Below are 14,941 nucleotides of genomic sequence, written 5' to 3'. Positions count from 1 at the left end.
AACATGTTCACAGAAAAGTCGTGTTAGCGATCGTTTATTTAGCGTCCTGTTCTCTGTGAACGACCCGACAGTCCTCATGTGGAGGAGTCAGTCTGTGTCGAACAGACGAAGACGTCAAATCAGGATTAAGTTCTGCCGTTTCCTTTTTATTGAGTTTGTTGTTCTGCTGTGTATTTTTATCTCCCGAGACCCTAAAACTGAATTATTCAAGTGAAACCACATTTATCCCAAACTACAGAGAGACAGACGACCTGCGCGTCACACAGATGTATTAATGCTGAACTTTATTTAAATCATCACACTGAAGTCTGATCACATGACTGAACATCAGCAGCGGTCTGCTGTGAAGCTGCTGTGGAGGAATCATGGCCGCCTGTCTGCAGCTGTCAGTCGTCCTCACAGTGAACAGAGAAGAAGAAGCAGCTCTGACCGTCTCCTGATGAAGACGGCTGCAAAGACGACGAGCAGCGTGATGACAGATGAGGTCTAATGATAAAAACTATGATGACGTGTTTTCTTTACTGAATTCAGACTCTAATGTCAGTGTGACATTACAGGAAGCACAGACGAGGTTCTGACAGGTCAGTCTGAGGAGTCATTAATCCTGAGGAGCCGTAACTGTCACATCACAGGCTGACATGGTCCAAATTCTAATGTGATGATGATTTCCCTGAAAATAAACATTTAACTCGTTCTTCTGAGGACTCAAAGTCAGAATCCTCCTGCCTGAGAGTAACAAGGAGACGCCTCACAGTTCTTATTTCCTTATTTACACTCTGTGCAAAAAGAGTCAAAAACTAACAAACAAAATACTGAAAATACAGAAACTCATATTAATTCCAGATTTAGGTTTTTAAAAACCGATGAAACATTTTGGATAAATTGGATTTGAAGTCTCGTTGGACCAAGGAGTGGGTCACCTGTCTGTGAAGCGCAGGCATTTAATCTCCTACCTGGTCAGATGAACTGTCAATCAATAGGTCAGAGGTCAGCGGCCATCTTTGGTGATGTTTTCTGCCTGACAGAATCAGTTTGTCATTTAATGATGAATCCTGAGAAACGGACGTCTGGGAGTAAAAGAAGACGTTCCATCAGTGAGTCTTCAAACTTTGCTCTCAGGTGTTGATTGTACCTGTCAGGACCGCTCACCTGCCGTCAGCGGCCATGATTCTAGCTGGTTAGCATCCAGAGCTCATTAGCTGTCCACGCGTCTCTCCACACACTGACCTCCTCACACATTCATCATCCTGATGTTGATGTCAGCGCAGCGTCCGTCCACAGAAACAGTTTCCTGCGTCGTGTTTCTCTGTGAGCTCATGAAGCAGCCGAAGCTTTCACAGCTCATCATTCACTTTATTGCACACAGTTTGTTATAAAAGCTCTCTCTCTCTCTCTCTCTCACACACACACACACAGATAATTTACACCAATAAATAATGTTCAGAGACACTCAGGTTATATTAATAACTCGGCTCCTCTGAAGAAACAGGAAGCGACATAAAATAAAAGACAATAAAACATCTTTAACTGAAATCTTTCCCACATCATGAGTTTTAATTTATATCTCATTGTTTTTACTAAATGTTTGACTTTTGTCACAGTTATAATCTAAATATTATCTATTAGCACATAAACAGAGTGTTACTGAATTTATTCACATTGACTCAACTTTACATCAAGTGTGACTCTTTAACTCTTCTGATGAAATTAGATGGAATATTTACATGTAAAACACTTGAAGTCAGTTATTTCTTTCAGTGTAGCTTCTATAATTTAAACATGACTTTAATGAGTCCCGCCACAATAAAAGTCTCAGCAGCTCTGCTCCGGAGGTTTGTGTGTGTGAACAGCAGCAGTTTGTCTCAGTGGACTTCCTGTTTCTGTCACACTGATGATGTTTGGAGCTCAGAATATGAAGAAGCTGCCATCACATGTTCACTGTGAGGGTTAACATGAAGCTACGGCTAGTAGCTGGTTAGCGTTGATTAGCATAAAGACAGCTAACCAACTCGTCAGCTCGGTGATCAACACTTCATCCTGTTTGTTCAGAACTGAAGAGTAGAAACCAGATGAACATGTGGAAACACTTCCTGTACAGGGCACAAACACTTCAACTTTTACAGAATCTATTTTACAAAAAGGTTCATTTTGAATGTTAATTTAAATGTTTGTAAAGTTCATCAGACAACATAAAGTTAATGCAAGTGATTATACTAAAACATGGAGTGCAAAATGTTCTGAACCGGTCTGTTACAGTCGCGCTCACAGTCTGCGGCAGAGATCTACACCTCAGTCTGTCTCCAGGTGTCTCCAGGTGTTTCCAGTCTGTCTCCAGGTGTCTCCAGGTGTTTCCAGTCTGTCTCCAGGTGTCTCCAGGTGTTTCCAGTCTGTCTCCAGGTGTTTCCAGTCTGTTTCCAGTCTGTCTCCAGGTGTCTCCAGGTGTCGGGGGTCTTGTGTGAGGACCCTTTAGTGTCCAGACGAGCTGTGACATCTGATAAATGTTGTCCAGTGATGTCACCGAGTCAGACCAGCTGCATTAGCTGCTACTAGCTAACCCACAGCTGTCAGAAGGAGAGGTGCACTGTGGGTAATGTAGGCAAAGAATCTGTCCTTCACGAGTCACATGATCAGTCACATCTACACTGCAAACACACATATACATGTCGTGATGTCACAGTTGTGATGTGGTGCACTTCCTGTTGGCTCCAGCTCTGACCTCTGACCCGCGCTGCCGGGCGAGAGAGCATACCTGTCTGTCTCTCTCGGTCGCCCGCTCACTCTACATCACCTCCGTGTTGAGTTTCTTCTTCTCTGGTTCTGCTACGTTCAGGAAGCTGATCTGACACTCCTGCTCGTCCGGCCCCCCTCGCTGCTCGCTGCTCTTCTGTCCTCGTCGCTGTGATGATGACGAGCAGGATGATGATGTCAGCGACCAGCAGGGGGCGTGGCCACAGTCCCTGCAGTGCCCCTGCAGGACGAGGGTGGCGGTCAGTACCACCACGGCCAGCGTCACGCCCGCCAGCACTAGCAGGATGATGAGCTGGACCTCCGACAGGCTGGCGCCGCTGCGCTCGCTCACCGTCACCTTAAACAGCCGGTCGCCATGATGGCTGCTGTTACTCGTGGTGCTGCTCCTCTGGATCTTCCCTGCTGTGGTCAGAGGAGGCCTGACTCCGCCTCCTCCTCCCTCCTCGCGGGCGTCGTGGCTCCTCAGCACCGTCTCGCAGGTCGCTCCGGTGTAGCCGGGCTGACACACGCAGTGAAAGCCTCCGGCACGGTCGAGGCAGCGACCAGCGTTCAGGCACGGTCTGCTGACGCAGTCGTCCAGGTTGACGGTGCAGAAGCGCCCGGTGAAGCCGGCGGGGCAGAGGCACGAGAACCTGTTGACGCCATCCAGGCAGGTGGCGCCATTAGCACATGGCTTCATCTGGCAGTCGTCCACATTGGCCTCACACCGCGGCCCCGTGAAGCCCGCCAGGCAGCGACACGTCAGCTCTGCTGCAAAGCCGTCAGCGTCCTCACACAGGCCGCCATTTTTACATGGAGACCTGGAGACATGACAGGAAACACGTGAAGAAAACGAAAAATACATTTGATGCACCTGTCTGACAGGTGACCCGATGATGCACCTGTCCTCACCTCCTCTGGTGACACGGTCCAGCCTTCAGCTGACAGTTTCTGCCGTGGAAGCCTTCAGGACACACGCAGGTGTACTCGCCGCTGCCCTCCATCACACAGGTGGCTCCGTTCTGACACGGCTGCTGCTCCGAACACACCGACAGGTCTGAAACACAAACACCTGAGAGACGGACCGGCGGAGGAGCAACACCGCCCAGAAACACGGCAACACACGTAGGCCTGCTAGCTTGTTAGCATAACCAGATTAGCATGCTAACTGGTGTTTAAATCGTGTCATGCTGACCTTTGTCACAGAAGCGCCCCCCCCAGCCCTCCTCACAGCTGCACTGCCACGGCTGCTGACAGGACCCGTGCAGGCAGCCCGGCATCGGCACGCAGCGGTCGCACCGCTCGCCGTCCCAACCAGGGTCACACCTGCACAGAGAGTCATGTGACCAGGTGTTACATCATCAGTGAACACCTGACAGCAGGTGAAGTGTGACCCGTCCTGCCTGCCACAGCCGCAGTAAAATGATGATGAATGGACGTCTCACCTGCAGACGCCCGACTCATCACAGCGACTGTTGGTGATGTCACAACTGCAGTCACTTCCTGTGGAGGAGGAGAAGAAGGAAGAGACAGGTGATGAGAGGACATCACAGCGACAGGAAGCTGCAGGGTAACATTTCCCCGACAGAATAAGAGCTCAGGAGTAAAAAGTACTTCCTGACGCCTCTGAGCAACATATCTCAAACAGGAAGTGGAAGATTTGACCTTCAGATCCAGTAGATTTGATTTATTTATCAACAACAACATTTATTTTCTTTTTCTGGTTTTTCAACTTCTTTCTCAAACGATATTCAGTCAGAGTTCAGATTTTAAGTGAAGCTCAAAACATTGAAACATTATTTTTATTGTGAGTCAAAATCAACGTTCCTGAAGCTCTGTGTGTGTGTGTGTGTGTGTGTGTGTGTGTGTGTGTGTGTGTGTGTGTGTGTGTGTGTCAGCTGTCAGGGTGTGTGTGTGTGTGTGTCGGGTCTCTGGTGAGACATTAGCAGCAGACAGTTTGACCTCTGACCTCCGACAGACGCTGAGCCACGTGTCGGTCTGTCAGAGAGCAGCTGGACAAACAGACACCCAACGACAGGACGTCCAATAGAAACAGTCTCAGCTGTGTGACATCATCAGAGACAGGAAGTGTCGGTCGAGTCATCGAGTTAAACTTCTGGTCTTGAACTCATCGTGTTGAAACAGAACCGTCTCTGGTCGGCTGTTTAATGTGATCCGTCCTTGGCGGGTGGTTCCTGGTGTTCTGTTGTCTCGGTCTTGGATGCTGGACTCTCCCAGCAGCACCTGAACACACCAGACCTCCTCTGTGGTGACTTGTAGAGATGAAACTTCACCTGCGTGGCAGAGCAGATGTCTGTCACACTTTATTTCCTCTCTGGAGGATCAGACTGTGGCGAGAGTCGTCAGCAGGATCACTCGCTCTGTGTTTAGACGACAGCCGTGACCTCTGACCTCTGGGCTGCGGCCGCAGGTGAAGTGAAGCCGGACGTGGATCGAGTGTCGGCTGGAATTTGGGAGGATTGTTTTCAAAGGGAGTCCTGACGCAGAGACAACAGGCTCGTCCTCGGAGCTCCGGCAGCCCCACGATGGAGCTCTGTCCCGGGGCCGCCAGGAACGCCGGGAACGCCGTCCGAGTGTCACATGACTGTGAGAACAGCTGGGAGGTGCTAAGTGTTATCTGAGAAGACAAGCGGAGGTTAATCTGACAGCTGGGGGGGGCCCAGATTAACAGAGAACAATACGCTGCCGAGCGCCTCTGAGCGCGCTCAGTGAGGATCCACGTCCAGCGAGAAGATTTACTGCGGAACGCCTCACACACGTTACATTCTTTAGGTGACATTATCTTTGTTTACTAAACATTCTGCAGTTGTTCTGTTGTAACCTGCAGTAAATATTTATTATATTCATATTTAATAATTATCAGTAATATTCTTCGGAGGTTCTACTGGACCTCTGCTGCAACATGACGGTTCTGGTTCTGAGACGTGTTTTATAGGTTATTTGTCAGCTCTGTGATTGGCTGTCTATTGGTGAAATGCACCATGGGATTCATAGTCGTCCAGCAGGTTTGTCTGACTTATCGGATGAGTTAGAATCAGAATCAGATCCAGAACCAGAACCAGACTGAAGCTTCAGCTCAGTTTGAGACATTTTGGTTAAATTCAACCTGAGTGTGTGTGTGTGTGTGTGTGTGTGTGTGTGTGTGTGTGTGTGTGATAATTTTAGCTGCTGCAGCTTTAAGCGTGATGAATGATCCACTGATTGAAGCTCCCCCCCCCCCGCTGCTCCGCTGCTCTCTGATTGGCCGGGTCGGGGCAGCACCTGTTCCCCTCATTAGCCGTCCAATCAGAGCCACTCATCAAGGCGGGCAAGCGTTTGTGACTAAGGTTATTGTTGTGGCCGCGTATGCAGACAGAGACTGAAGTGAAGGATCCTGGTCCTGGTCCTGGTCCTGGTTTTGGTTCTGGTTTTGGTTCTGGTTCTGGTTCTGGTCCTGGTTTTGGTTCTGGTTTTGGTTCTGGTTTTGGTTCTGGTTCTGGTTCTGGTCTTGGTCCTGCTTTTGGTTCTGGTTTTGGTTTTGGTTCTGGTTTTGGTTCTGGTTCTGGTCCCGGTCCTGGTCTTGGTCCTGGTTCTGGTTCTGGTTCTGGTTCTGGTCTTGGTCCTGGTTTTGGTTCTGGTTTTGGTTCTGGTTCTGGTTCTGGTCCTGGTCCTGGTCTTGGTCCTGGTTTTGGTTCTGGTTCTGGTTCTGGTCTTGGTCCTGGTTTTGGTTCTGGTTTTGGTTCTGGTTTTGGTTCTGGTTCTGGTTCTGGTTCTGGTCTTGGTCCTGGTTTTGGTTCTGGTTTTGGTTCTGGTTCTGGTTCTGGTCTTGGTCTTGGTCCTGGTCCTGGTCTTGGTCCTGGTTTTGGTTCTGGTTCTGGTTCTGGTCTTGGTCTTGGTCCTGGTTTTGGTTCTGGTTTTGGTTCTGGTTTTGGTTCTGGTTCTGGTTCTGGTTCTGGTCTTGGTCCTGGTTTTGGTTCTGGTTTTGGTTTTGGTTCTGGTTTTGGTTCTGGTTCTGGTCCTGGTCCTGGTCCTGGTCCTGGTCCTGGTCTTGGTCCTGGTTTTGGTTCTGGTTCTGGTTCTGGTCTTGGTTCTGGTCCTGGTCCTGGTCCTGGGTCAGTGTTGCTGCTGAACACACTGATATATAACCTGTATGTTCTGTTTATCTTCATTACTGCTGAAGGTTTGGGGCCATGAAGAAGTTTCATTATTTTCTACAGAAATGATTTGAATTAACATTGATTGATTGATTGATTGTTGACTGACTGATTTTGATCAGAAATGTGTTGAGACATAGTTTTATTATTTATACTGTAAATGTCAGAGGACTGTTGGTCCAGTTCATCAGGATTACAGGCTCACTGACGTCAGTCACGTCAGCTGGAAACTGATCAGAGCAGAAATAAAAGTGAAGAAGAAGAAACATCCGATCTGATCCTCTGATCTCTGGACCGCTGCTGACCCGATCTATTGATCCTGTGAAAAGAGAGAGAGAACTACAGTCTTTATGCTAAGCTAAGCTAAGCTAACCCTCCACAGTTGAACCTGTTTCTGTGTCACCTGAAGAACGATCAGTGACACCCTGAGATCAGCAGGAGGTCGCCCTGATACCAGAGACGCACTGAGTCCTCCTCCCCTCCCCTCCTCCTCCCCTCCTCCTCTCCTCTTCCTCCTCCTCTCCTCCTCTCCTCCCTCTCCTCCTCCTCCTCCTCCTCCTCCTCCCCCTCCTCTCCTCCTCCTCCTCCTCCTCCTCCCCTCTCCTCCTCCCCTCCCCTCCTCCCCTCCTCCTCTCCTCTTCCTCCTCCTCCTCCTCCTCCTCGCCCTCCTCCTCTCCTCCTCTCCTCCTCCTCCCCTCCTCCTCCCCTCCCCTCCTCCTCCCCTCCTCCTCTCCTCTTCCTCCTCCTCCTCCTCCTCCTCCCCTCCTCCCCCTCCTCCTCTCCTCCTCCTCCCCCTCCTCCTCTCCTCCTCTCCTCCTCCTCCCCTCCTCCCCCTCCTCCTCCTCCTCCTCCTCTCCTCCTCCTCCTCCTCCCCTCCTCCCCCTCCTCCTCTCCTCCTCCTCCCCCTCCTCCTCTCCTCCTCTCCTCCTCCTCCTCCTCCCCTCCTCCTCCTCCCCTCCTCTCCTCCTCCTCCTCCTCCTCCCCTCCCCCTCCTCCTCTCCTCCTCTCCTCCCCCTCCTCCTCTCCTCCTCCTCCTCTCCTCCTCTCCTCCTCCTCCTCCTCCACCCCACCTCCCCCTCCTCCTCCTCCCCTCCCCCTCCTCCTCTCCTCCTCTCCTCCCTCTCCTCCCTCTCCCCCTCCTCCTCTCCTCCTCCTCCTCTCCTCCTCTCCTCCTCCTCCTCCTCCTCCCCTCCTCCCCCTCCTCCTCCTCCCCTCCTCTCCTCCTCCTCCTCCCCCTCCTCCTCCTCCTCTCCTCCTCTCCTCCCTCTCCTCCCTCTCCTCCTCCTCCCCTCCTCCTCACCCAGAGGCTCTGGCCTGACACCTGTCTGTCCTCGACACTTTGACCTCGTCTCTGATTGATCACATTCAGGACGTCACAGCTGACTGCTGTGACTCTGACTCTGTTTAATCGAGCCGAGTTGTCAGCAGTCTGAAATGTGACAATGACAACAGATAAAGAATGAAGTGATGAATGAATGTTTTGAAAACATGAATGTTGAAATCATCTTCAGTCTGACAGCAGATCTGTGAGCACCGTCGTTTTCTGAGTCCATGAATATAAATCACTTCTCCAGAGTCCAAAAGAGAAAAGACGAATAAAACGCTGCTAAAAACATACAAAGTTCTGATACCATAAATGATCTTCTGTTTTTGTGTAAGTTATTTGAATGTGAGTTACTTCATTAAGAGTGTCTTCTTTAAACTACAGTGGAACTCCAGCTTACGAAGACCCCATTTAACGAAAAATTCAAGTTACGAAGGCACTTAACGGCAATATTTCTGTCCGTGGTACGGCAAAATGCCCGCGTAACGAAATCCCACAAATACAGGAAAATTCACGTTAATTTAAAATTTCCTGTGACCGAAAAAAAAATAATTAGAAAATAAAAAAATATAAGTTTGAAAAAATGTTTAAAAATATCATTGCACAGTGTACGTACGTACATTAATTAACCTAAATGTAAGTTTTAGTTTTAATGTTTAGAATTAAATTCCATAATGTTATGTACATGTACACGTACGTATGTTTGCATGCATACGTATGCTTCCTTCAGCCTCCACCACCTCCTCCTCCGCCTCACTCAAAAGGTACATACATAATTTATTTTATTGATATTTATTAATACATTTATCATTTATAAATTATTTTCGTCATTTCAGATTGTATTTTGGAATATTCTTAGTGTTTTTTCAAATATCAAGTCATAGAAGAAATACACGACTGGTAGGGGGCCTGGAACGAATTAGGCTATTTATAGGGAAAAAGATGCTTCGACTTACGAAAATTTTGACTTACGAAAGACCCTCTGGAACGAATTCATTTCGTAAATCGGGGTTCCACTGTATTACTCCCACTACATGTGTTTTATTTTAATATATGTATATATATATGCTGCTATCTCTATATATATATCTTTCTATATATACATATATATATATATAGAAAGAGAGAGAGAGAGAGAGAGAAAGAACATTAACTTAGTTTTATGAACCGTCAACAAGTTTATAATCATGAAGTTTAACCTGGACAACATTCAAAGAGCCACACAGGTTTCACACAGCGGGCTGAGCCGAGCCTGCCAGTCAGAACAGAACTGTGTCATCTGCATAGAAGTTTGTTCGCAATGAGCTGAAAAAAGACATATTACTAATTTGTACATTAAAAGAAGTGGACGTTGAACAGAACCTCGTGTTATCAGTAAGACTGACTGCTGCCACACAGACAGAAGAACCAGAGCTGGACCTGAAACCGGGCTGATGCTCAGAACTGAGGTGGAGAGTAACAAGGTAAATATTTAGTTACTGTACTTCAGCTCAGTGTCAGGACACTTTAACAACCCAACATGTGTCTATTCCACGTCCTAAACATCCGTAACGTCACTTTAATCGTCTCTGAATTCTATTAATATGAGCTTAATGTGAGACGTCCTTCAGAGGGAGACGTTACTCTGATACTCTGACACACTCTGACTGCTTCTCTCTGGTGTAGATTACCTGACTCGGCAGATGAGCAGTGTGGATGTCGGTGTGATTCAGAGTTGAACCTGCAGCTGAGACTCTCTGCTCATTAAACTCTGCCTGCCCTCAGTGAGGCCCAGCTCCTTAAATCAGCAGTTTTCAGACTGAGGTTTGGTTACTGCTTGGTGACCATGTGACCACATGACCATGTGACCTTACCTTGACCCCTGCAGGACGGGACGATGAGGACAGCGAGGACGCAGCAGCTCAGCAGCAGCAGGACGGCGGATCTGACTGAAGACATGTCGGCGAGGACGAGGACGACCTGACGGAGGAGAGAGGTGTTGGTTTGTGACCCGCAGTCAGCCGGAACGCAAACACACAAACACACAAACACACAAACACACGACGGCTCCTGAAAGGTGAGACGCAGCCGGCGGCTCAGCGGCGTCTTCAGCACAACATCTCAAGCTGTCATCGTCATGATCAAAGTGAGAACCAGGTGTGAGAGACATAAATCTGAGCTGCTCCAGGATCAGCTGTTAACACACACACACACACACACACACACTTCCTGTTTTATGTCACACACTTACCTCAGATCAGTCTCTGACATCAGACCTGAGCAACATACAGGACAGAACCAGCACAGTTACAGTTACTCTGCTGAATAAATATAAAAAGTATCTAATTTAAAAAGTACTTGAAAAAGTATCACTAAAGTAACTGATCATGTACTGTATGTGTATATATAATATTATAATAATTATAACAATAGGTGTACTGTGGGTCCACTGGTGGAGTGAAGGTATAAAGTAACCTGAGAGGATCACAGTCTCTTCACCTGTACGTCACATCATCATCATCATCATCATCATCATCATCATCATCATCATCATCATCAGTGTTTGAAACCTGAAAGTAACTACGTACATTATTTACTCAGGTACTGAACCAGAACTGGTTTGGGGCACTTTACTCTCAGAGGTGAACACTTGTTACTCCACTTCATCAGTTACTCATGTTTGTAATTAAGCCGATCAGCTGTTCTCTGAGTCTCCGGTGTTCAGACACTCAGACACAGATTTGTGTAACCGATGTCACAGACACACAATCATCAGTGTTTGTATCACAGAGATGCAGAGGAGAATCAAACAGCTGCTGACGGACGATCGGAGAAGATTCAGAGAGTCGTCGTGTTTCACTGAGTCACAGACGATTACAGAGACCGAACCGGGACAGACAAACAACTCAGCCAACACAACATGCTGCCAGCTCTCTCCACAGACGCTGCAGCTGCTCCAGCATCAGTGGATGATGGAAGTCTGTTGGTCACAAACAGGAAGTAAACAGCAGCCGGTGACAGGAAACACACAGCAACAACAACAACAACAGCCTGCTGACAGACTCTGAGCTGAGCTGTCCTCTCAACTGCAACAACTTCTGACCGAGCTAACAGTTTCCATCTGCTCCCAGTCTTTGTGCTAAGCTAAGCTAACAGTAGAACCAGAGGACTGGACCTTTAAACGTGAGATCACCTGGACCTTCAGTCATGTGACACGTTGTCTCCAGCTTCCTGTTTCCTACCTGCTGCTTCCTGTTTGTGTTTCCTGCTGTTGGATCTCTTCACACCTCCTCTCACTTCTGCTCAGGTCCTGTGTTTCCTCTCTTCTTCTTCTTCTTGTCCTTCTTCTTCTTCTTCTTCTGCTCTCAGCTTTGCTCTGTTCAGCCTGTTGCTGTAGCGACGGACCTTCAGGTCTCTCTGCCCACACACTCGACTGGCAGGCGGCGGGAAAATAACGAGCAGGATCATTTTTCCACAGATTACAAACACAACCTCCACCGACAGGAACTGACATGCCTGGATTACTGAGAGAGAGAGAGTGTGTGTGTGTGTGTGTGTGTGTGTGTGTGCTGTGGTATGTGAGAGGAAGACACGCACACACACACACACGCTCCCCTCATTCTTTTCTTTCTCAAGCAAACACACTGAAAGAAAAGATCTGTATGTGTGTGTGTGTGTGTGTGTGTGTGTGTGTGTGTGTGTGTGTGTGTGTGTGTGTGTTTGAGAATGGATAGCAACAGGTGGCCAATTTAATGCTTCAACATGTGCACACACACACACACACACACATTCTTGAGTAAAGCGGCAGATATTGCAGATATAAATCCTCTGACAGTCGCTGTGAGAACAGACTGAGCGTCCGTTCAGTCCGACTCAGTAACTCTGGACATTTGTGGTACTTTTCTTGAGTATTTCCACTTCCTGCTCTGTTATGCTTCTCCTCTGTCTGACACTTTCAGTCAGGGAGTACTCACTTCCTACCAGCTAGCTGTTAGCATTAGCCCTTCATGTGCATAGGCTGTTTTTAACTTAATTTGAAGCTGATTGTTTTTAGCTGTTTAATGTTTGATGCTAACTGTTTGAATTGTGTATAACTTGTGTTCGTGTTGGTAGTTGGATGTTTGTCGCCAGCGGCCTGTAATGTTCACACCCGCTGGTCAGCCTGGTGGCTTATGGGTAAAAGTCTGTGGCTGATCTTTTACTCGTGTTTGTAACCAGCTTTCTGTCTCTGGTTAATGCCAGCTACTTGTAATTAAGTACAGAAGCCGAGAACGGCCATGGATCTTTCTTTTTTTATGCACTGTTATCTTGTGATAACGACTTATTATCTGGTTCTCGATATAACAAAGATCGTTTTCTCGTGATAATGAATTAATTAATGATGTGTTCCGTAATATTAAATGAATTCATAAACGTTTCATTACGTTTCACATTACATTGCTAAGTTAACCTTAACCTACATTCACGTTACCTTAGCTGAAGCAGGCAGTTTGTCAGCCTCTCATCTGCTAACCAGTAGCCACTAACTAAAGTGTTGAAATCAAGATGAACACCTTATAAATTAATTCGTTATCATGAGAAAACTATTTTTGTTATATCGAGATGAGGAGACAGTGAGTCGTTATCACGAGATAACAGTGTATTTAAAAAAAAACGAAAAATCCCTGGCCATTCTCGGCTTCTGTATTTAAGAGCTAGTTACAGCAGCTATTTGTTTTTCTTGTAGGCCCACATTTGGTTCTGTTTGTACCTGAGATTCTGTTCATATCTGTCTTTCTGTCTGGTTCTGGATTGGATCGGTTACAAGTGATATTTTAAGGATTGTTAGCAGTCAGCGATCAAATGGCATGTTTTGATTTTTCTGTCTATTTTCGCAGATGTTTCTTTCAGTAGTTTTTGTTGCAGGTTGGGGGACAGAACATTGTTCTGATGGTCACATCATTCAAACAAAAGTCCAACAGCTTCATACAAACAAACATCAGCCCGCTGCTCCTCCAGCCACATGTTCAGGAGTTTATTACCTGTGACATCTTCATGGATTTGGACCAGGTGTGAATCTACGGTGACGGCGCCACACGCGGACGACTGTTTGAAGCCACTACAGTTTGTAACTACAGTTTTTCTGCTAATCTCAAAGTTTCTATTCAGATTGTATTAATTATACTGTTTATATTAGTCATCATGTTCTGGAGTTTTCCTTCGTCACAGCTCCTCATCAGAACTCACACGTCGTCACTTTGAGCTACGTTATCATGAACAAATACCCAACGATGACAGAAAACAGCGTAAACTACAAGCAGCCTTGGAGGAAGCAGAGCGATCTGAACTCTGACGGAGGACTGAAGCAAACATCATGAGGATGAACTGAACTGAATCAGCCGAAACCTTTGAAAGACTCCGTGTTGTTCAGCAGCTCTCGGCTCTGACAGGTCGGACTTTAATAACTGCAGGAGGACAATAATCCACTCACAGGAACGCTGACTGTGCCCCGCTGAGCCGCCAGCTGCTGCCATGGCAACAGGAGGAGGCTGGTCGCCGTGGACGCGGGCAGGATGTGTGATGTTTCTGAGAGTTTCGTCAGTCTGAGACCGAAATGACCTTCAGGCTCAACGCTCTGTTCACATCAGCGTTTCATCTGCTTTCATCACATTACTGGAGTCACAGAGGTCAGAGGTCACACCTGCTGACAGTCAGCTGATCGTCTCATCCTCACAGGATCCGTTCAGGTGGATCTGGAGGAACTTTGACTGGATTAACTGGATTTTACCGGATGAGAGACCGAAGCAAAGCAGAGACATCAGAGATGAACTGATTCTGTGCTGCATGTTCTGACATCGTGTCCCGACTGCAGGTGAGCGTGCGACCTGTAACCCCAACCGACGCCATGTTGGATGCTCGCCGTCCACACTGAACCTGTCCTGGAAACAGACCACGTGTCAGCTGTGAGGTCAGGCCGGACGCTGAGGTCAAAGGGTCTCAAAATATCCAGCGGTGTGACTCGAACTTCAGTCAGCTGTGTTTTCTCTCCTGGTTACCTTTCTCTCATCCTCGTCCTCCGCCAGCTGCTGCTGCACAAATAACTGTTCCTGAATCAGCTGATCACGTCAAGCCACGACGCTCCAACAGGACACGATGAAACAATCACAGTTCTGATCACAGATCACAGTTTGGACAAATTCTGTAAAAATGAAACATGTGAAGGTTTGATCTAAATGTCAAAGGTCCAGAGGCTCCAGCACACCTGACTGAGGACATTCAGTGAACAGGTCAAAGGTCAAGGTGTCGGGAAAAGAGCCTGGCTGAGTCTGCACCGAGCTTTTACTTTGAAGGGCTGCAATTTATGGAGAGTTTTACAGACTGAAGCTGAGGAAGTGATCAGGAGTCACACACTGACACACACTATACACACAATACAACACAATACACACAACACAGCCCTGTAGGTGTGTAAACCTCAGTGTGTGTGCTGGATGGAAACATCAGGTTCAGTAACTCTCAGGTCAACTAAATATTTCCACAGTAACAGTGAGACACATCACACAAACCAGCTGATCAAACAGTTGATCAGGTAGCATAGCACAGATCATATTGTGTGGTTGTCATGGTAACACAGCAACATCACTTTGCCAATATCCTCTACAGACTGCTCCTTTAAACTACAGACTGAACCTTTAAACTACAGACCGAACCTTTAATCTACAGACTGCTCCTTTAAACTACAGACTGAACCTTTCATCTACAGACTGAACCTTTAATC

The 14,941-nt window shown here is 47.4% G+C and overlaps 1 protein-coding gene across 1 annotated transcript; it reads right to left on the bottom strand.

The window, feature by feature from the left end:
* Positions 1 to 1,533: 1,533 nt before the first annotated feature.
* dlk2 (delta-like 2 homolog (Drosophila)) lies at positions 1,534 to 11,657 on the bottom strand. Its single transcript, XM_037123179.1, has 6 exons — positions 11,427 to 11,657; positions 10,059 to 10,164; positions 4,173 to 4,230; positions 3,923 to 4,053; positions 3,640 to 3,784; positions 1,534 to 3,548 (listed from the first exon to the last, which is right to left on the bottom strand). The coding sequence occupies exons 2-6, from the start codon at positions 10,141 to 10,143 to the stop codon at positions 2,780 to 2,782; spliced, it is 1,188 nt and encodes a 395-aa protein (XP_036979074.1). The 5' UTR covers positions 10,144 to 10,164; positions 11,427 to 11,657; the 3' UTR covers positions 1,534 to 2,779.
* Positions 11,658 to 14,941: the final 3,284 nt, after the last annotated feature.

Source organism: Acanthopagrus latus, chromosome 15 (assembly GCF_904848185.1).
Source record: "Acanthopagrus latus isolate v.2019 chromosome 15, fAcaLat1.1, whole genome shotgun sequence".
Lineage (NCBI taxonomy): Eukaryota > Metazoa > Chordata > Actinopteri > Spariformes > Sparidae > Acanthopagrus > Acanthopagrus latus.
Note: the sequence above shows the minus strand (reverse complement) of the source record. Positions and strands in the feature narration are given on the sequence as shown.

Coding starts and splice junctions, on each gene's coding strand:
- dlk2 (XM_037123179.1), bottom strand. CDS start 10,143: ATGTCTTCAGTCAGATCCGCCGTCCTGCTGCTGCTGAGCTGCTGCGTC. Junction 4,231..10,058: donor CCCGTCCTGCAGGGGTCAAG/GTAAGGTCACAT, acceptor CCTCCTCCACAG/GAAGTGACTGCAGTTGTGAC. Junction 4,054..4,172: donor GATGAGTCGGGCGTCTGCAG/GTGAGACGTCCA, acceptor CTCTCTGTGCAG/GTGTGACCCTGGTTGGGACG.